Source organism: Cygnus olor, chromosome 6, assembly GCF_009769625.2.
Source record: "Cygnus olor isolate bCygOlo1 chromosome 6, bCygOlo1.pri.v2, whole genome shotgun sequence".
NCBI classification, from domain to species: domain Eukaryota; kingdom Metazoa; phylum Chordata; class Aves; order Anseriformes; family Anatidae; genus Cygnus; species Cygnus olor.
Genome location: NC_049174.1, coordinates 12,873,173 through 12,894,623, shown reverse-complemented (window position 1 = coordinate 12,894,623; position 21,451 = coordinate 12,873,173). Strand labels below are relative to the sequence as shown.

Below are 21,451 nucleotides of genomic sequence, written 5' to 3'. Positions count from 1 at the left end.
GAGAGAAGTCCATAACACAACGTGTTTCATTAACTATGTTAGCTGCATCTGCATCTTACCTATAACTTTGAAAAAGCAGTTCTCGAGCTGGCTTTAGCTTTTATGCCTGGTTCTGAACAACCAAAGATGGTCTGAATTTTAATAACTGCAAAGCTTTGAGAAGGCTATGCAGAAGTTCAGGGGCAGATTTCTAGGTGGCAGAATTTGATAGAACTCAACAAGTACGAAAAGTAGGGTTAAAGAAGCTAAGTTAAGCAAAATGCTCCGTTGGCTAACTGCTATGTTCTGTAGCACCAGAACTTGACACATTCTTCTTTTTTTTTTTTTTTAATGTCCAGCTAGTGAGTTTGAAACTGTTTTTGAATCAAGAAACTGGCTTACAGAGATATTTATCATTGTGTGCTCAAAAAAAGAATTGGTATTATGGCCCTGATCCAGTGAAGCACATAAATACATACTTAGGACTAGTATCCCAGTGATTTCCTTGGGATTACTGATCTGCCTAAAATTAAACATGTGCTTACGTGCTTTGCTGGACTGGGATCTCTATGAACAGACGCATTAATGGATGAAGGAGAGACAGAGAGGACAGCCGTGTCTTTAAAACTTTACATCATTCTGACCTGACACTAATGGTGATTTTATCAAACTAATTCTCTCGTTAGTCAGCAATTTACAGTGCCCTGGAAGTTGCTAGAGGGTAATGATTGATGAGGAGTGTAATTCTGTGCTCTTGCACTGCCACTCCCTATGCTCACTCAATATTTCTCCACAGTACTCAATGAGGTGACAAAACTTATCAAAAATTGCTGCTAAAATGGATGCCAGCAGGATGAGAGAGGAGCCAGCACACCTGTTCCTCCCAGTGAAAGGCTATCAATAGAGAAAGCAAAGATTTATTGTGTTTAAGTTAATATGAATTCATGTTTCAGAAATAAGCTCATTGGAAAAAAAAATAATAAATTTCTCTCATATTGCTCAAAGCCAAAAGAGAGAAAAAATGTCTGCACTGTTATTTATTAGTGGTGGTACAACGGCTGAAGCTCTGACTGGGATCCCACGCTGTGAGGCTCTAACCATAGCAGTGCAAACAGCCCACAGCACTGCTTCAATACGGGAACAGCCCTGGCAAAATTTGCAGCCACCAAGACCATTGTCAGTCCATTCTGGTGCCTCAGCTGCTGACTGCAGCTCTGAAAGATCTGTTTTCTCCTGTGAAGGAGGATGTACTCCCAGTCCCAGCCACGGTGTGCAGATGATGACAAAACAGTAGCCTAAAGACCACTGCTCTGAGTTGGAGTGCAAAGCTGCCTCTTGCTCTCTGCAGGGACAGGCAGAGAGGATGTCTGGGTCAGCCTTCACTGCATGCTTCTATTTCCTCCTCACTGCTAAAGGAACGCAGCCACATGTGGGCTAATGCTGATCCTGCTCTGTATTTGCGTAAATGGTAAGTTACTCCTTTTAACAGCGATGGAGCTATACTAGCTCAAGCCATCTATGCCATTGCTTTTCATTATATTGATACAGTCAGTCTTAACTGATCCTGAAAATGTCAACTGGTTGACCATTCCTAATCTCATTGGCAGAAATTTTGCAGTGATAACAAACAAAAACCCACCAAAATTATATTCCATTTTAGAATATTGCAAACATATTGCTTCTTATTTAATCCTGATGTATAATTTTATCTTCATTGTAGCATCACAAATGGAAGGGCTGTTAGTGCTAAGAACACCGGCCTACTGTTCCTGCTTCTTCATGTGTTCTGAAGTCGTTTCCTTGTCATTAAGAACTTGGACAGACAGACATGGCTCTTCAAATAATGCATTTGTGTATTTAACAGGACAAACATCTTTCTCCATATGATATGAAACACAGACCAAAGGACAATGCAACCTAGAAAAGCTGCAATGAGGTCTCTCACCCAAATGATTTGATGTAAAATGCAAACTTGCAAGGTCAGATGGTTAAACATTGCCAGAATGTCCCTCTTGGTGCAGGAACCTGCACTCCAGAACAATTACCAGGCACTAAAGTGCACATTAGTGCTGTGCTGTGCTTCAGGTGTTGATCCCATATTCAGTTCTGCATCACCACCTTTGGAGCTGCAGAGCTTATTCTTAAAGGCATTCTTGAGCTCTGTCTCTGTGATTAGACTGACTTTTCCTCACTGTATTTGAAGCTCCAAATAAGCCCCTCTTTGATGCCGTTGGTGCCTTTACATATGTTAAATTCAAGTAACAAGTGCAACAACTTAATTGCTTAAATTGCCTTTCTGCTAAAATGCTATCAAGAAGCCATAGATACAATGATGGGGAGAGCAACACAACAGTGAACAGAACTGATCTGAACTTGAACTGGGTTCTAAAAGTAAAACTCATCTTACAAATATTGGAAATTATAAGACTCTGATTGATCTGTCAATGACAGCTGCATATATGTAACTCAGTTCATACCACAATACAGCCAAGACAATACAGTTGTCTTCCTCACCCAGTACATCTCTGTGGCAAAAACAGGCATCCAGGAGCTGCATTAGCAGCAGTTGTGTTTTGTGAAGACAACAGCAACACCTGTGTTAGGAAAAAGGGTGTTCCACGTGCACTTCTAAATTGATACTCCCTTTTGAAAACTGATCTCACAGAGCTATTTCTAAGGCTTTCTTCAGATCCTTTTGCAGAGCTTCTGACAAACAAAACAGCATGGTTTTTTGTTCTGACAAACAAAAAAATACAAGAACTACCTTTGCTACTTTTCAAGAAAGTGGAGAACAAAATATTTATTTTTTTAAAAAACTGTTTTTTGCAGGCTGCCAAACTGGGTATCTAAGCAACTGTGTAGATGCACCTATATAGCTGAATGCTTTCCTGCTGAAGGATGGAGGAGAACATCAATCTTTCTGCCTGTAACTGCTAGCCAGTTGTTTTGTCTTCCTTGATAGGCTCCATCACAATGCCTTACAGAGGCCACTACCAAGAACTGTTCTCTAAAACCAGTCTCCAACTAGCTCTCCACATGTGAGTTTCAGAGTTTTCTTTACTGCTGTTTTCATGCCTCAGTATTCCCAAATGTTTTTCTTTCCATGGGAAAAAAAATTACATTTTGTAGTCTACAAAAGGCTCATGTAAATTACTACACTTAGTCATTTTTTCCTTAAATCTCATTGTCATAGGTAATTTACAGTTCAGGTACTACTTCTGAATCCCAACTTCTTCTTTGGCTATAGGCCAGGAAGTCTCTGGATCTTTTGTGAGATTTCTATATATCATTGTTAATAAGCTTATGAGTCCATAGCCATTCAGGCTTTTCAGGTTTCCTTCTGTAAAGAATGATGCTGTGATATAGCATATTAACAGCACCTTGCTATTTTTCAAACCTTATTTGAAGAAGAACACCACATGTTGTTTTCCTACTGACTTTCAGCCTTCTCAGATAGTGTCTGAAATAGCATCCTCTATTTTGGTGTTTTTTCTATTTTTTCTTTCTTGACCAACTCAATTTCTCTTGAGATTAAAGAGGGTGTTTCATGTTTTAAGGATGTTTTACATGGTTGAAAACTGGAGTAACAGAAATACGGAGAATTATTCAATACTCTAAATAATTTCTCTTGCATTGAAAAGTGTGTGAGAGAAAGGCCAAAGCTCTCCACAGCCTGACAGACTAGACAGGCGTTAGAGTGCTCTTATTACTTTTATTTCTAGTTACAAAAGAAAAGTCTTTCTACAATAAAAGCACAAAACCACTCATTATCTGCTGAAGAAATGCCAACGTAACTATCTCTCACCAAGTCTGGGCATTTGAAAAATATGCATGTCAATACTTGGTAAACTCTAAATTCTGGTAAACAGGTTGGCAGGCTGACCAGAGTGACTGTGCTGGGATGAAGCTGCTGAGACCAGCAAGATTTATTAGGACAGCTTCAGTACCACACACATGGGTTGCACCTGTCTGGCTTCCAAAAACCAAGCTGGGAATCGAAGTGGACCATGGCTATGCTGATCATCCCTGGAATGAACAAACAGTGGATAACAGATATACCACAATTCCTGCTTCACAAATGGGAAACGAGGTGAACTGACTTGCTCAAGGTCAGCCAGAAGCAATGAGAAGAGATGAGAAGGGTAAAGAGCTCTCTCTTGTCTCACTGCAGTGCCATATTCACCTTCCATCATTTCTTTTGTAGTTTTAAATACTCTCTTTTTTTTTTTCACAAGAGAACCACTTCCTCTGTGCCAGGCCTTGCACACATTTGCTCAAGTAAGTAATCCCTTCAAAAGGAATGTCAATAAGGATTTGATGTAGGATCTAGCCCTTCATTACCTAAAACTCTTCAGATTATTATTTTTCTTCCCTCCTGCAGAGTAAAAACAAAGAAAAACAGTGTTGTTCATTATACTTTCTTTAGATAATGCTATACATTCATTAAGCACCTAAAATACTAATCCACCTGTAACTTGGTTACTAAAAAACAGCCCAGGGAACAAACCACAGTAGCTTAAGGAAGGCTTGCCTAGGGATTTCAGCATGATCACCATCCCATGCTATGCACACGTGCATGTCTGCAAGTATTTCTGAATTACTCAGCTGTGAGTATCACAGATGTGCCCTTCAAAACTATGAGAGACTTTAGCAGAACACAAAGAAAAAAGAAAACGGACTGGCTTGTGTTCACTTACAACACAAAAAAAAAGCCTCAAAGGCAATCAATGCCTGACACATGCGTGCAGCAATATTATTACAGTTGCCTAGGAACCAACGCACGGAGCCTGCCTAGGGCTGGACACTGATGTAGTAAATGAATGGAAGAAAGTTGGCACTGATATGGCATTGATTTGTCCCTATAAGGAGCTTGCTAGGATAATTCCTTTTATGACACACAGTCTACCCAGTCCCTGAAATCACTACATGTCTGGAAATTCACTCTAAACAACTAATTCAGTGCTCAGGGAGCTGGCATGAGTGGAAATGGTAATTCAAAGCATAATCATAGTTTTCTTTTCTAAACACCTCCTTGTCAGAGGGTTACTCTTGGCATGCTAACAGAGCCTGAAGGTGCTCCTCATTTATAAAGGAATGGCTGGGTCCTATGCTGGCTCAGGAGCACACAGAAAGAGCATCAACAACTGTAACTGCCAACCATCAGCTCAGTTCGTGTGTTGTGGGAGCCAGTGCTGGTTACAGGCAGCAGCTAGCAAGGGGTGTACAGCGATTGCAAGCCTGCACGGACAGGGCTCAACGAGGACAGCACCCATGCAACAGCTACACAGACATCCCTGACCACAGCCTGACACAGTGTCTGTGCCTAACAGTGCTGCTGCTGCTCTAGTTATGCCATGCTGGGATGGCTGAAGGACACGCTACCCAGTGTCCCTGCATGAACACTCTAAGACCAGTGTCGACGCTCCCTTATACCCAGCATGGGTCAGACTCAGCCCCTGATGGAGTGCCCCAAGCAGGGGAGTGAATGAATGAGTCCCTACCTGGCTCCGCTGCCCAGGGCTCACCCTGGGTACCCCATCCTGTCAGACCAGCACACACTACCAAGGACATCAACTTGGATGTCAAATACATCCAACTGATGTTCAAGATAGTCAGAAATATTAAAGCCCCATAAATTAGGGGAAAAGCAGACAGCTCACGGGAGGGGACAGAAAACCACCAGTGCTCCACTGGCAGTGTGGGGAGCCTCAGTGCCAACTTCTTTACCAGACCCAGAGAAATCACAGACAGGAGAGAAAATGCCAAGCAGGCCTTCGTTTTGGGTGCTCACAGAACAATTTGCTACAGGCCATGTCTGAACAAGAACTGTTTGATTTAACCACCCACTATCCTCCCATGATAGTTGCGTACACAGGCTGAGTTACTGCAATGAAGCGCGGCAGTAGGGTCAAGCAGGAGCAAAGAGATCCTGCAGGTCTCAGACACCTCTCTGCAGAGCTCTGTCACTCCCGATTAAGGAGAGAAGTGTGTCCTCAGCTTGTCCTCGGCTGTGGCTGCAGGGATTTATACTACTTATCTATGTATATTTCCAGACTTGCAGCTAGCAGGAGAATTAAGGACTGACTGTCCACCTCAGCACCGCACTTCGTGACTAGTCTAAGTTCAAAGACCCTAAACCAAACAATGTGGCCTGTACACAGCAATTCACTAGAAATCTGTAAAATCACACATTTAATCTGAAACCGTGATTACACTTCAGCCAGTGGAGGCAAGTCATCTTGGAAAGGAGAAAAGCCCTACACATGCACTACTTGCAAACCACTAACGGGGCTGAGATGCCACAGCGATTTAAGTGTTTACATTACTCGGCCCTATATACCCTCTGCCTCTGCCAGATGCCACACCATGATCTGGAACCTCTCTACTTCTTCTATTATTAATGCATTGTATTCACAAAGTAGTGGTTGAAAGCCTAAAAGCAGAGTCAGGCAATACTATTAACAGTAATAACACATTGCCCTCAAACATTGTAATTTTATTATATGACTCTTCTATTTTGCATTTTTCTGTAAGTCTCGAGTCTTGGAATCCTGCGATTAAGTTAGAACTTTTGCTTTTAATAAGAGGAAGACAAATGCACTTAGATTTCATAGCTCTGCTGTAATGCTGAAGACATGCCTGCCTGGACCCTTGAAGGAAAAAAAAAGGAACTTAATGTTTAAAAAATAAACTGCATAAATAACAAGATTCTTAAGGTAATCTTAGAATTTCTGACCACTTAAGAGTTGTAGTGTTGGCTTTCAGGGACATTTGAAAAGCTGATATCTAGTCTACAAGGAACTGTACTTGTGAGATGGTGAAGGTTCATCTTAAAAAGGGATTTTTCATGAGAAAGTAGTAGTAGGAAACTAAAAGGTCTTGACAGACAAGTGGGATATCTAGAGTGAAGAAGGCGGCACAGGAGGGAAGCCATAAAATAGAAACTGGAAGTGAGATGGCTGCCATGTTCAGCTAAGGGGAAAGTGCACAAGGCAGTACTGAAGAGACCTTCCAGCTTGAAATAAGTATCTGCCTTTATACAGAACCTTCTAATTAACACCAATCCGATATGAGGCAGGTAAAAATGATCTCTAAAGCTAATCCAGTTCCAAAATACAATGACTGATGAAAAGCCAGTATACTCTCTACCTTTTTATGTGTTCTAGATGAAATTACTGCAATGACCTGCACAGACAAAAATCAGATTTGGTCCAGAAAATTTTGACCAGTTTTGACAGATTCAGGTGAAATTAGATCATCAAGAGAAGTTAGCTTCTACTTAGGTGTCTACATTTCTTTAAAGAAAGTGCTGAGCAGATCCCTTCAGGGTGCTTCGAATGAGCTTTTTAAACTATCAACATCCGATAAGCTTGGCTCTTTCAAAAATTAAGTACTAAAATACTAGCACAGCTCGGGAGAGCTGGGTCTGGGGAAGGGCTGTCTAACACAAAACAAACCTATCAAAGTGATAGGGAAAATCATGTACTTTGAGTGATGCCTTTCACTTCTGCCAAGGTATTTTCTGGAAATGCTTTATGCTATGTATTTCAGTCTCTCCACCTAGTATCTATCTTTAACATTCTCCCAAACGCTCCAAGCTGTTTTTGTCCAGTGACACACCATCTATAATACAGAGAGCTATAATTTTGCGAAGACTTTGGCATGTGCATAAAGCTAAGCACAGCCTCAGAGCCCTTAGTAAACTTCTTGCTATGTGTAAAGTTAAGTGCATTCATAGGTCTTATCAGGATGGTGGCCAAAGATTATAGAGGCATCCAAGCTGCTTGATATAGTCAAGCCTGTTCTGTGGCATGTCTATTTTAAACGTGGGTCTTCTGGTTTGTATCTTTAAAGGTCTACATGTCTTAACTGATCTGCAGAACAAATTAACTTCACAAAGTGAAAAGAGTTTAGCCTTGATAAATGAATACAAACACAAAAGAACTACTCTCCTTGGTTCACACACAACTACAGTCACAACATAAAAGGCAAGGGATCAACTCTCCAGGCCTTAACCAAGAGAGTAAGTTTTACCAGAGAAACACAACAAATTATCTGTGAGGGTAGGTACTCGGATACCAACACTTGGGCAAGATCAAGACATTATTAACTGGGTAGCATGCAATAATCTTAACATTAACTATAATTATTTAACTATCCAATTAAACAAAATCATTTTAACGAGTAATTCCATTCCATTCTCTCTCCAGTGGTATTTTTCTCAGTACTCCTTAAGATTTAAAACTTGTTCGAAATTGTTCTAAATCATAAAACAAATGGGATCACATATCATGGACGACTGTATCACTACACAAAATTTCTCTTTTTTTCACTTCTGCTATTATTTTTTATTTTGGGAGAAAAAAGCAAACTTTTCACCACGTTAATGAAGAACAAGCAATACCAGAACAACTCAAGGGGCAGTGCCTGGCTGCTAATAAGCAGGCAAGGATAGCTCTAACAAGCCAGTTGATAACCAGAGAGAGAGATTTAAGCTCATTTCACAACACTTGTAAAAATAAAATTAGCAATATAATAGGATAATTTTATATGTTTATTTGGTAAATTTAAGCCTGAGGCAAATTTAGTTCAAGAAATAAAATAGGAGGTTGATGTGCAGGTTGTTTAAGTTGCCAGAGCTCCAGTAAAAGCAGAGCTGTGAGAGTTTACATTAGCAGGCAATTTGCTCCCTGAAATGTGTAATTAACTCAGTAGGCTTTAAAAAGACTCTTCATGATTTAAAGACCTTCGAAAAGATGCAGAATTTATGAAATTTAGATGAACCCATATAAATATGTGAAAGAAAGACATAAGGGAGAAAAATGGGGGACAGAGGAATCAGATCGGAAGAGGCATCCAAAAGGATGAGCCAATTAAAAAAAAAAAAGTTTAACTACTGAATCATGGCTTTCATTAAGGTCTGTGCAGAATAACCACCTCCCAAGAAAAGCCACAGAAAGGAAATATCATTAGAAAGCTTATGACTTTGTGAGCCCACCCTTACATTCAAGGCAGCAAACTGTTGTGCTGTATTGTTGAGCAGGATGTAAAGAGTCTGCCAAGCACAGCCCACAGACCCGCTAATTAAGTGAACTGATTGTGTTTGTTTTGGAACCGTTTGCCAACAAAGGAATGTGTCACGCTGATTAGTGAGAGAAGGGTATGTAATATATGTGTATTCAAACTCTGAGGAGCACATTACCCAGGTATTCACTCTGTTTGCTCAAGGACTGACGAAAATGACTCTTAAGCAAATAACCTGACCAAAGAGAAACTCCAGCCTTCAAGAGAGGCCCCCCTTTTCCCTCAGATAGATATATCTGAAGACCACCCATCCTTCATAAATTGCTACTGAAGACTGCTCTAGAAGCTGCTGGGAAGATTTCAGAGAGAAACGATCTCTCAAAGCTGACCTAAGAGACCACAAGGATGGAAAGGTAACAGCCAGCTGAGAACCACACTGGAATTGTAACGGCCTCTCTGACAGATGTCACTCTTCTCTCCAAAGAGCAAGAAAGGTCAGGGAGGTAGCCAGAAAAACAAGTGCCAGCTCAACACAGACACACACACACACAGCCCACACAAACAGACTTCACTTTTCAAACATTCAACAGAGAGGTGACATTTGCAAAAGCTGCCATGCACCCACTTTCAAATATTCTCAACCTAAGAGCCCAGTTTGCTGGTAGAATTAATAGCATGCTCAAAAGTGAATGAGTAACACGTGAGAACAAGAAAAGACAGGAAGTGGTTTTCAGAGCTCAGCTCCTTTTCAACTCAGCAGCTACAGTCAGGGTACCTCAATGTCTAGGTGGCCCCAAGTATAAAATGGGAGTCCTATGTTGTAGACATCAATTTCAGAAAACAAAGATGGAGAAATGGAGTTGTAGTCAATTCTCACTGCACACTTGTGGACTCAGAACAGTACAACTAAATCACAACTTGGAGCTAACTGTTTATCCAGAGCTCAGTACGACACTTAACTAATAGCAAAGCTGGACATATGTCATCAGAAATTTCAGGTATAATTGCAAGACTTCATATAAACCTTTTGTAGTTTGCCATTCCATCTGCTACAGGTTACTCTGTACATGTGCCTATGTCTAAGTAGCTTCCTCACCTTATACCTGTCACTGTAGTGGTCAGAATACCTACTGCAGAATCCCTCTGATCTGTATTCGATAGCAACAAATGTCAAAAACCTCTACCTGACCTTTTCCCTCAGAGCTTTGCAGCTGATGGGAGTTGCTCAGTAAAACACACAAGTTCCCCTATTGGCACGACTAGTCTCCAGCATGAAGATGGAAAAGAGTAAAAATATGGAACTGGAATAATCTGGTTAGCTTCACAGGTGCATGTGCCCACATGAGTAGTAATGAGATGAGAAAACTAACAAGAAAGAGAAATGGAAAATGCTGGTGACAAAAGCTACAAGTAGTGATAAGGAGTACAAAAGGAGCAAGCATAATGACCTCTGACAAAATAAGAAAGAGAAATATTGGAGAACTATTCATGCTGATTGTGTTTTCATTAAAATTGTTAACAAAGACCACTGTCTTTGGCATGACATCAACCACGACTTCACTTTTGTGAAACATGAACAAAAGTCCTTTCTGGCTTCTAACTCACACAAAAACAGGAGCTAGAGCACCTTCTTTTGGCATTCACTGAACTACTGACAAATACTATTTGATTCCAGAAGCTTTTAAACTCTGTAATTGCAAGGTATGTCTGATCTCAGCTGAAGGGTAAGGGAACAATATACACCCAACAATGTTTTTGCGAACAAAATTCCCCCAGGCAAATCAAATGCACAGACCTTCAGGTAAACTTGTCTTCCCAAATGCTCTTACATTTGCTCATCAGTCTTTTGGGAAGATCTTCAATTGCCTTTTATACAATCTCAATAGCCATCTTAGGCTTCGTGTCATCTTTTTAACTCAGCCCACCTCACCACACACCCTACATACATTTTTTCTTGAAAACTGTTTATAGAGCTCAGCTGTACACCTTGTTTAGCTTATGTTCTCTGCTTTGTCAATGCACTTTCTAGAATAAGAATCTGGAGAAAGAATGTGCAAAACAGTTACTGAAAGCCAAGTTAGGCTGAAAAACCCCAAAGAAGAGTTCTTGGTTACTTGTACTTTAACATCTTTGTACACACGGGAATCGGATTCTTAACAAAGGTCTTTCAACAGGCTGCTCCTGATTGTTTCTAAAGGTGGCTCTTCAATTGTTTTCCTTTCAATGGAACTTTTTGGAGAAAAAAATAAAATGACTATATTTGAAACAGCCAAAAAGTATTTATCTGTGGAGGAATGCTGTGCTGTCAGATACACTGTCTTTCTGTTGAGTTTAAAAAAAAAAAAAAATCCCCTTTATTCAAAATCCAAGACATTTTTGTAAAAGTGTAGTAACACTGCTGTGTTGCCAAGTCTACTCTGGTTTTCTGCATTTTGCTTTTAAGTTTTCCATGCAACTCCTATCCCTGATTTGGCACCCAGAACTCCATACAATAAGAAATAAATGTTCTTGAGTTTAACTCAGGGCTGGTCATATATTTATTACATAGCCACGTGAGAAAAACAGTCATTAAAAGAAGAAAAAAAACCACCAAACTTGCATACATATGCAGAGGAGTATGCACAGAGAAAATGGAGAATTACCCATAGCATTCCATAGGGAAAAAAAATCAGAATAGATGGTTATTGCTTTACAACGTACAGTCCCAGTACATCAAGGGTCAAGTGACATCAGATACCGGAAAGATGACTGTGATCACTCCAGAGAATCTGTCTGGCATTTTAGGACACTTTGCAAACTCAGAAAAATTTTGAACAAATCACATAATGGGATTCTACTACGTACTTTTCCCATTTTAAGCAGCTGTTCTGAGACTTACAACTACTCTGGGAAGTAGCTCCTCTGGTCTACTTCCAGGCCTGCTCATGGTGGCCTCCCTGGGCCAGCAATCTAGTGTAGCGGCCCAGGAATATGTATTAGTCAGATCCAGTCTGCAGTTATTTAAATAATAAGAGGTCACGAGGCTGGGAATCCACCAAGATGTTAAATGAGTCAAATGTTAATTTCATTACAGTACCTGCTTGTAGAAATGTCCTCAAAGGGATAGAGGATTTCTCCATTGTTGCAAATCTCACAGATGAAACCCTTTTGACTACAAAGACTGCAGTTATACACATGAGAGGTGGCAAACTTGATCACCTTCCCCAAGAAAGGAGCCAACTTTCCTTCAATAACCTGAAATGAGAAAATGACATGGAATGAACCCATAAAAAATTACCAGAACTCCCTGAAAGACTGAAAAAATATAAATACAGATATGCAGCTATGCACAGCTGGTTAAAACAACAGGAAATTAACTTCCCAACAGTTATAGCTCCATGAAATCACAAATGGTAATAGTGGCCATTGAACTGACAACGATCAAAATGTGAAGAAAAAAAAACCAGAAAACTTACAATTTCTATAAATCCCTAGTGACACACAAGATTGGTGTTCATTTAAAGTAAAATAACACATTCATATATTAAGGCACAGAAGAGCAAATAGAAAGAGTTTAGGGCATCTGTATTATCATTTAAACTAACAACTATGGATACTGCCTTACACTTACAGTTTTCACTTCTTGCTAATTTTTATGCACAAATCAGTTTTGTCTTTGTTCTTTTTCCTACAAAGCACAGGGTGTTTTGTGGTTTTTTTTTTTGCATATTTTTCATGAACAGAATCCTGCCTTACCTGCTTTAGCAACATTGCATTTCCCATTAAAAACCATTAAAATACATTATTTCCCTCATTGCCAAAGTGAATAAATTCTCAGATAAACTCTTGAATAGGAATTGTGTTTTTTTCCTTCAGTGTCCAGCTCTCAAATCAAGAAGTCTCTCACTGCCAGACAACCTTGATAGACCATTAGAAGTGATTAGCGCTGCCTGTGTTGGTGTGAAAAAACTGCCATGTAGTATAGATTAAACTGCCAGCCACAACACTCATCTAAATTTGTGATTCAGTGACAATGTCTCAATAAGGGGTGCTATTCAGGCAAAATACTTTCCATTCAGATTGAACTTTCAGAGTCTTTAAGGAATTCTGCTGGTATATGGAATAATGAAGATGAAATAAGGCCCTAAGTGTATATTCTCTCCTGGACTTCCTGTGGTCTGAATGGCAGCCTGCCAGATTAGTGATAGAAATGTGTCATGAGATTTGATAGTGACCTCCCATAAAAAAGGAAAAAGAATGTAGTAATTGCTGTTTGAAGGTTTATACAGGGCTGTGCCCTGAAACCTAAGAGTGGGGAGATTTACACTTAAATGTGTGCTAGATTCAGTTCAGGCACCCCTTCCCCTCCATATCCCGCTTGTAAATGGCTTTAGTGTAAACCAATCTAGAGAAAGCAAAGGTCAAGGCAGAGAAGAACAACTGAGGTTTCAGAAGCACTCCTTCCCTACGTAAAGCAGAAAGGAAATAAACTTGTGTTCCAGGGCAATGTCCTGTCCACTAGCAGAGATACCCACTGTTAAAGAAGAGAAAAAAGGATAGGTAGCAAATGCATAGGTAGCATTGATCTTGATGGCACTGAATGGCATGGGCTGAAATGGGCCTCCTCTGCTTTCAGCTCTAGTCTGCTAACAGCATCTGCAACAACAGGAAGTGGCAGTGTTATTGCCAGTACTGCAGATAGGACATCTGCTCATGTTAGAGGAAAAATGACGTTCCTATTACATCCTGGTATAGGAAGATCCCCTTCAAGCAGAATATAAACAGTCCAGAGAGGCTGCTGCAAATGAAGCCACAGTTCAAGGTAGTGATATTTCTAACCTTCTGCCAGATGGCCAGACACTAGTTTAGCTCCCCTTGGCTGGGTTTTGTTTTTCATTGAAAAGGAAGAAAATTTTTTTGCTTGCAGACTTCAGGGCTACAGAGTGTCTGAAAACCAAACAAGCTAGGAGTAGGGGAAAGACACAAAAGTTGATGGTGTTCAGGAAACAGGAGGAAAGGAACAGTGTAGTTGCCCAGCTCTTGACACTGCTACGACAACACATTTAGCAGCAATGGATGAAATATGCATACAATGACAACAAGTAAACCATGATACATACATATTTTCCATAGCACTTTCATGCTATAGCAACCACCTCTGACAGGCTCTAAAAGCTCCATTAAAATGCCAGGCTGAAGACAGCTGCAAACAAAATCTGTAAATCTGTACTAATGTCACTATCAGCAAGGACTTAAGAGTTAAGTCTCTGAATTAAAAACATATTTTATACAGTATGATGTACAAAATTAACATAATCTATTACCATCTTAAGCACCAGGGGTGAATTTAAGTCTGTACAAGGCACAAAAGATTTCCTGTGCTGAAGAGCTCACAAACTAACCAAGATAGATTGATAGCCCCCAAGGAGATGGTGTTATTCATCCCTATTTATTTATTTGTATGGCTCACCATAGCACTGTAGTGGGTTGACTTGTAACTCTGGCCACTGCAGACATACAATGAAGATTATATCTTCAAAGAACTATGCATGCCAATTTTGCAATGTGAATTACAGGCCATTTTACTGTATTACAGGAGGAAGACAAAATGCAACATCAAACTGATGTTATCACTATTTTTAGCATCTGCAAATTTTGTGTCATTTTACTTCATCAGAGACCTCAAGGCTGTGCACAGGAAACAACTTTTCTTGCAGCCTTCTCTCATTTGTTTTTCTACCTAATAAGAGTAAAATCCTCATCTCCATTTATCTCAGCAAGCAAAAGGGGATACTTCTGCTTGCTGTACCCAAGAGGAATTTTGTGGTAACACTTCCACAGTGATTATTTTATGGCTCTGGGAATGGGAGCTTGGGACATAATCTATGGTGTCAAAGCTTACCCTGTGACTAAACACTCTCATGACAGCTGGATGTCAGTCAGTTAAGACATCCCAGAACCACAATGACAGAGTTCCAGGATGTTCTCCCACAGTTGATGCTAGAATCAGGTCTTGAGTTTCAAGGAAACACAAGTGATAAAGAATAAAAGTGTCTTACAACTAGCTAGGTATCAGGAAAATCAAAAGGAAAAAAAAAACTCAAAAGGCTGTCTTGGCAGATCCAGCAACATCTATGTCCTTTTTTACTGCTAAATCTGTTACCAACGCCTTTCAGCGACAGAGACTCCACAGCCTCCTTACAGTGTCTATCTGTTCTCAGTGTTGGGTCACTCCTAAGCTTTAACCTGAACATTTCAGTTTACAAAAGAAGCTGAAATTTCAACCTACTTGTTCCAGAAGCAGAGCACAGAGAAAACCCTTCTAAATCCAAGGAAACTAGCAATGCTTTAAATGCCACACGTCAAACAAATCTCAAATCAGACCTGTGGACCTGCAGGAGGTAGGTAACATTCAGTTGTCCAGCTCATGCACATTCAGATAAATTGTGTCACTGTGGTGAAAACACAAGTGGCTCCCTGTAACTCAACTCAGTTCTCAGGTGGAGGCTGAGACCTGAAGACTCTTAATGCAACACGAGTCACTGGCAGGCCTAGCTGGCAGGTTCAGCAGTGGGAAAGTCTCTTCTATAGTATACAGCGGGTCTGGAAAACATGTCCATTAGCCCAGGGTGTAGAGGGAGAAAAAGTGGTTGAATTTGGTCTTTGAAGACAGCAGCTGTTATACGTACAGGGAGCACTGAAATTGCAGTGTCATGTTCACAACCTGCAGCCAGTACCAGTTTGTGGGGACTACAAAGTAGTGTATATAATCCATTCTTTTCCTCCTCTCTGGTATGTTGGTAGTATTTGCACCCCATTAACAGATAAGTACATCAAGAGAAATGGCAAAAGATGGTGTTTTTTTTTTTCCATAAGACCACACTTAACCCAACTAGATAATCAAAGGGTTAAAAATAACAAAGTATCACATCATTGGGAAGTGCCTATGCACCTGGAAGACAACTGTGTTAAAAGGACCTGACCAAACTAGAAAACCTGTTACTTCTTAAGCAGCAGAAATGAGGAAGCTTTTGTGATCTATGTCCTACTTATCTCCACCACCATGTGTTGCCATCCACACCTCTGAAATCCCACTGAAATATTCCATCTCTTTTCCACATCACCCATTTATCTGATACATTGAGAAAGAATCTATGTCCTCAAAATTACCTAATTACCTTTAATCTAATGAGAACCAAGTGTCCAAATCCTTTCAATATTTGAGCTACAAGAATCAGCTGGCTCCACAAATGAAGTCCCCCATAACTGCAGGTTATCCTGTTAAGTCTCCAGAATTTACACAACCTAGACAGCATTAAGTCTAGAGAAACTGTGAAACCACATACTATGAGCTGCAGACCAGTCTATCACATTTCATATGAAATGTGGAAATTTAGCACAAAACCTCCTAAATTAAGAGTACGCTAAAAGAATGGAAACTAAAAATTTCACCACTGACTTATCCCTGTATCATAATGCAGCCTCAAAATGAACCTGTAAAGACTTGAAAGTAAATTCCTGTCTATAAAAGAAAAAATAAAAGAGCATCAAGCTTAAACCAAATTAAAATTCTGATGAGTTCAGATTCTCTCCCACCTACAGATGCTGCAGCACACATGAAGAGCAAGGTCTGTTTTCTAATCCTAATTCTTTGTAGTGCAAGCAACTGTTTCATTGTCCAAAGTTAAGGGTGAAAGAGGATGATGGCATCCTGGTCAATCAATCAATGAAGGGTGCAGTGCAGCTTTCCCTCCCTAAACCGGTCAAGGAACCCATCCCAGAAGGATTCTGGACACAGGGCCATGCTCATACAGTTAGCTTACCACTGCTGCAACTGTCATATTTCTTGGTCTGCTGCTTGGTGACAATGGGTGGAGACTACTTGTGTTTGGAGGTCCAAAGCAGGCTGTCTCTGAAGAGCCTCAGTATTCAGATCAGAGTTACTGTCCACCTCTGTGGATCTGGAAAAAGCCTCTAAGCTATCACCGTGGCTTTGCATGTTGCAGCTCCCATCTGTCTCACGTGATATGAATTGTATGAAAATACACACCCACGTGTACATAAAAGACGGGCCCTGCCCTCAAAGCACTTACAATTTAAACCAGCAAATGAGCACTGCTTTTTACACCAACTGCCACTCATATCTCACCCTAAATGGGACAACCTTCCAGAAGTAAATGAGACAACTTTCAGGAGTAGCAAGTGTTGCCCAGGCGACTCTCACCAGGATCCCTGTCCCTCACCTTCACAACACATTTCTGCGCACATGAGCCTGTCCTGCACCAGAGCAGAGGCAGTTACCTCACCCCAGTACATGCTGAGCTACAGCTCTGTCCTGAACCCATCTCTCATCCAAGCTCTCCAGGATGAGCACAACACCAGTAGAAATCTATCTCTGGAGGCGCCTGCTCCCCAAACCCTAGCTTTGTCCTTAACTCTCCTGCTGCCCTGCAGTACAGTAGAGGGGAGCCAAAAGAACAGCCCATACACACAGCAGAGAGAAGTCAAGTCACTGTGTCTTCCCTTGTATGAGAACATACTTAGCAGCATGAAGGAGGGTTGCACAAAACTAATCCCATAGGAGAGCAATGTAGAAAGCACAATGTTGCAATATATGAATGCTTTCATAGTCAAAAAGCAAACTGGAAAAGTAGATGGCCATGGTACGGTGGCAGATCTCATCTGTGTTTAGAGCCCTTCTAACTCAGAAAGATGGCAAACTAAACTTGCAGTTTTTGAACTTTGGAAAAAAGAACAAGATAAAAAATACACTGAAAAAGGTCTATTGCAAAATTATTTGTAAGAGTTTGTTCTACTCCATGAGTAACAGTTATTCAAATTAGAAAACACGTAATAGCAGCCTCTGACTGGGTGTCACAGGAAAGCAATCAAACATGGATTAGATGAGATAAGGATGGAAGTCCCCTCCAAAGTCAGACTGTTTTATTCCCAAAGCGGTAATATTACAAGGCTTTAAGGGGAACTAGAGGTGGGGGGGAGAGAAGAAAGAAAAAGAACATAAAGAAAAATCAGTCATCTCTAAGCCACTATCGCTTCAAGTAATGCCTCCATAGCCTTCTGCCCACTTACTAGTCCAGGACCACAGAAATACCCAACTCTTGCATCATCACCGCATAAATCGTCACTGAAATCTATCAGACGTGATAAACTTTCCAGACAGCAGAGAAAAAAACAGTACAGTTTTCAGACATTTCTCAGGGAAGTATGTGTTTGCTTTGAGGGCAGGGCACCTTTCAGCTATGCTAGCTAAGAAGTAACAGGTAAGGAGGAAGACCTCCATCCCTGCAGGAGCCTGTATATTGTGCATTTCTGCAAGGGTCATCAAACCTCCTACCCTATCTGTGCATTTATCTACTAACTACTTTAAAAAAAAAAATGTAGTAAATGCTTACATAGCACAGAGATCATAGGAATCTTCTATCACCTACATAGGGATCGTCAAAACAGGTGATAAAGGGGATATAGCTTGCTGAGCTTTCAGATATACTGTTGTGCTTGGTATGTAACACTACGAAGGCCAAGAAGTCCAAATTCTGAAGTGTTATGGTACATTAGACCACATCAAGAGTTTCTGGATTAAAGTAACTGTTTAAATTTTTTAGTCTAAGTAATTTCCAACATATGATAATGAAATTAAAATCGTACATTGTTAAAAACAAAACAAAACAAAACTTTTGTTAATATCCAAGTTAATGTAGAATCATCAAGTACAGGATATTTTAACAAAGGATTTCCACAGTGTTTGAGAAAGAAGGGAAACCACACATCTGTAATATTCTGTGAGCTTGGACACAAGGATCAGACAACATGTCACAGCATGTCTAGGAACATTGTCACTTCACTGTGGCTAAGTGGTCAGGGAGTAAGCACTGAAAAGGGAAGTAGAAATGCCCCCAGCTCTCCTAAACTCTCAGAACTGGACCTGTAGTTTTCTAGTGTACAAGAAGCACAGGAGGAAACCCTGGCTATTATTCTTATACAAGAGTATCTGCTGCTACTGTGCTGCTTAAAGAGTCCTTCCACCAGGGTTAAGTATTCCAGGTAAAGTCGTGAAAACACTGTAAAACTCGGATCTCACTGCCACTGTGAGACAAGCTAAATTTGCCATATGGCTTTGTGACCCCACCCTTGTAAATCAGCTCGTTAATCATTATTGTCATAGAGGTGATAAAGCTGTTTTATAAGCCTACACTGAAGCAGTAACATTAACTACTTATGTAGAGGCTGGTGTATTTCTCTGCAGATAAGATTTATTGGAAGGCCCTCTCTTTAAAGACACAGGTTTGCCTCATAACCCTCCTCTGGAGCTCCAGCAATCCGTTCCACTTCTTCCTCCAGTCTGATTTACATGTCAGACACAAGTGATGCCTGGAGGGGATGGGTTAAGCGATATGAAATCCCTAGAACACCTTGAACTATAGGTTCAAATCTCAACTGGATTGTCCCAGCCTCTCTTCCTGACAGAATAAAATTTATGATTATTTCCCAAGGCCAGACACACTTGCCTCTGTCTGAGATACAGACAAAATTTGCTAGGAGGCACTTACGCAACGCAGGAGAGACATGAAAAGGCCAAGAGGCACTGAGAAAACAGAAGGGGTGGTAGACATGAAGTTCATTCACCACCCCCAATCACATACATGGAAGGGTTAGAAAGTCCTTTTAACTACTGGGATTAGTGTCACAAACATGCCGGGAAGAAGGAAGCTATCTGAAGGAGCAGTCAACAACAGTCCACATCTTTTCAACATCTTCTGAATTCAAGGTTTCTGCCTCCTCCTGGTAGTTTTCTTCCTAACGCTCTAGAAACAGCTGGTTTGAATCAAGCCAAGCCAATCACTAACAAGCTCAGAGGTAAGCTTCAGCTATGCCTGGACTTTGGAGTATCACAGAGAATGTACTTCCTGCACTGAATGAAAAGGAAAAAAAAAAATCTCCTTCTGAAAAGGCTGGCTTAGCTTCAGCACTGTGCCCACCACCCTCCAAGTTCCAGTGATGGGAGTTTTGTGGAGGAAGACCAAACACCCAGAAATCTTTCTTCACCTCCAGAACAGATGAGAAGTATTACTTTGAAAGAACTATTAATGATTTAAGAAAATAAGCCTGGATAAAACACCTCAAGAAACCTCCAGATTAACCCTCAGCCTACAGCCCAACCAACTGACAGACTTGCTTAAAAACTTCTCACCACAAGGATTCCCCAACTCTCCAGTACTCACAACAGCTGGAAAGCTTTTCCTAATACCCCTCAGATCTCTTCTGCTGCAGTCAACTTTGTTTCACGCTCCATCTCCTATCCTTACGTTGTGCAACACGTTTCAGAAAGCATTTTCTGCCGAAGTCACTTCTCTCACAAGTAATCTCTGTTGCACGAAGTCACTTCTCTCACAAGTAATCTCTGTTGCACGTGTGGAAGAGCACAAGCAGAACGGTGCAGGAAGGCTACAAAGGTTGCCTAATCTATCTGCTAATTGCAGAACAGGCAGGTATTTTACACGTGGAGATCGGGCATTAAAATGCAAAGGGTAAAATGGAATCTCCACCCTGTGACAGATTTCAGCAGGGTCAGAATTTCTGGCATGAAAACATTGACTTGGAGACAAGCGCTAAAATATGCTTAGCTAAGGATAATACAAACTGCAGAGCGGAGAAAGGGAAAACACATTCCCTGGCTGGGAAGTTCCTAGTCATTTACATCTAGAGAACAGACAATGCTCCTGGACTGTTCATTTCCTTGAGGATTTTTTCCCTTCCGTTCACCAGATTCTTAACTCTGTGAATTCTTGTTACAATTTCAATGCACAATTAATCTTCAGTTCAGAGGAAAGGGAAACGGAAGGAGGAAGGATGACCATGAGGTAAAAGCCCCAGAGAGGCAGTTATCAGATCTCAGCTCTGCCCCATCTTTTATGCAATATACTGGTCTGATCAGCTTTCCTTGCTCCACTCTGACTTCCAGTCACCTCTTTCAGATTGCTTGCCTTGTTTATTTAAATTGCAGGTGACTTAAGGGAAGAATAATGTCTTAATATTTGTGTGCACATACACCAGAGTCACTACATGCTGCTGTAAAAGAAATAAAAACACAACAATAACTTAGGAGAGCACAGCTCTGTACTTAGACCCTGCTTGTGCTGAACACAACAGAGGCTAGCCAGCTGCATGGGGAGGGGAAACACGGTGCTTTGGTTGAGAACAGACACAGCTTGACTGATCTGGGCTAACTGAAAGCACATCTTCTTTCGCTATGGCCATGCTAAGGGCCACAACCCCAGCTCCCAACAGTAAGGGTGATTCCATCCTACCTTTTCTTTTCCCTTTGCAACCTTTGCAGATCCCTGGCTGTCCCAAGGGCCTGTTCAGCCAGTGGTACAAGTGGTAGCAATGTGGATGGGAGCAGGTGAGGCCAGGGACTCTGTTTGCCAGCTGCTGACACCCGTGGTGCTGG

At 40.9% G+C, this 21,451-nt stretch overlaps 1 protein-coding gene across 1 annotated transcript in view; it reads right to left on the bottom strand.

Moving 5' to 3' along the window:
* PLEKHM3 (pleckstrin homology domain containing M3) overlaps nt 1-21,451 on the bottom strand; it is an 80,200-nt gene that overhangs the window by 7,872 nt on the left and 50,877 nt on the right. Inside the window, exon 6 of the mRNA XM_040562302.1 lies at nt 12,080-12,237. Within this exon, the coding sequence (XP_040418236.1) occupies nt 12,080-12,237 (158 nt within the window). The remainder of the gene's footprint in view (nt 1-12,079; nt 12,238-21,451) is intronic.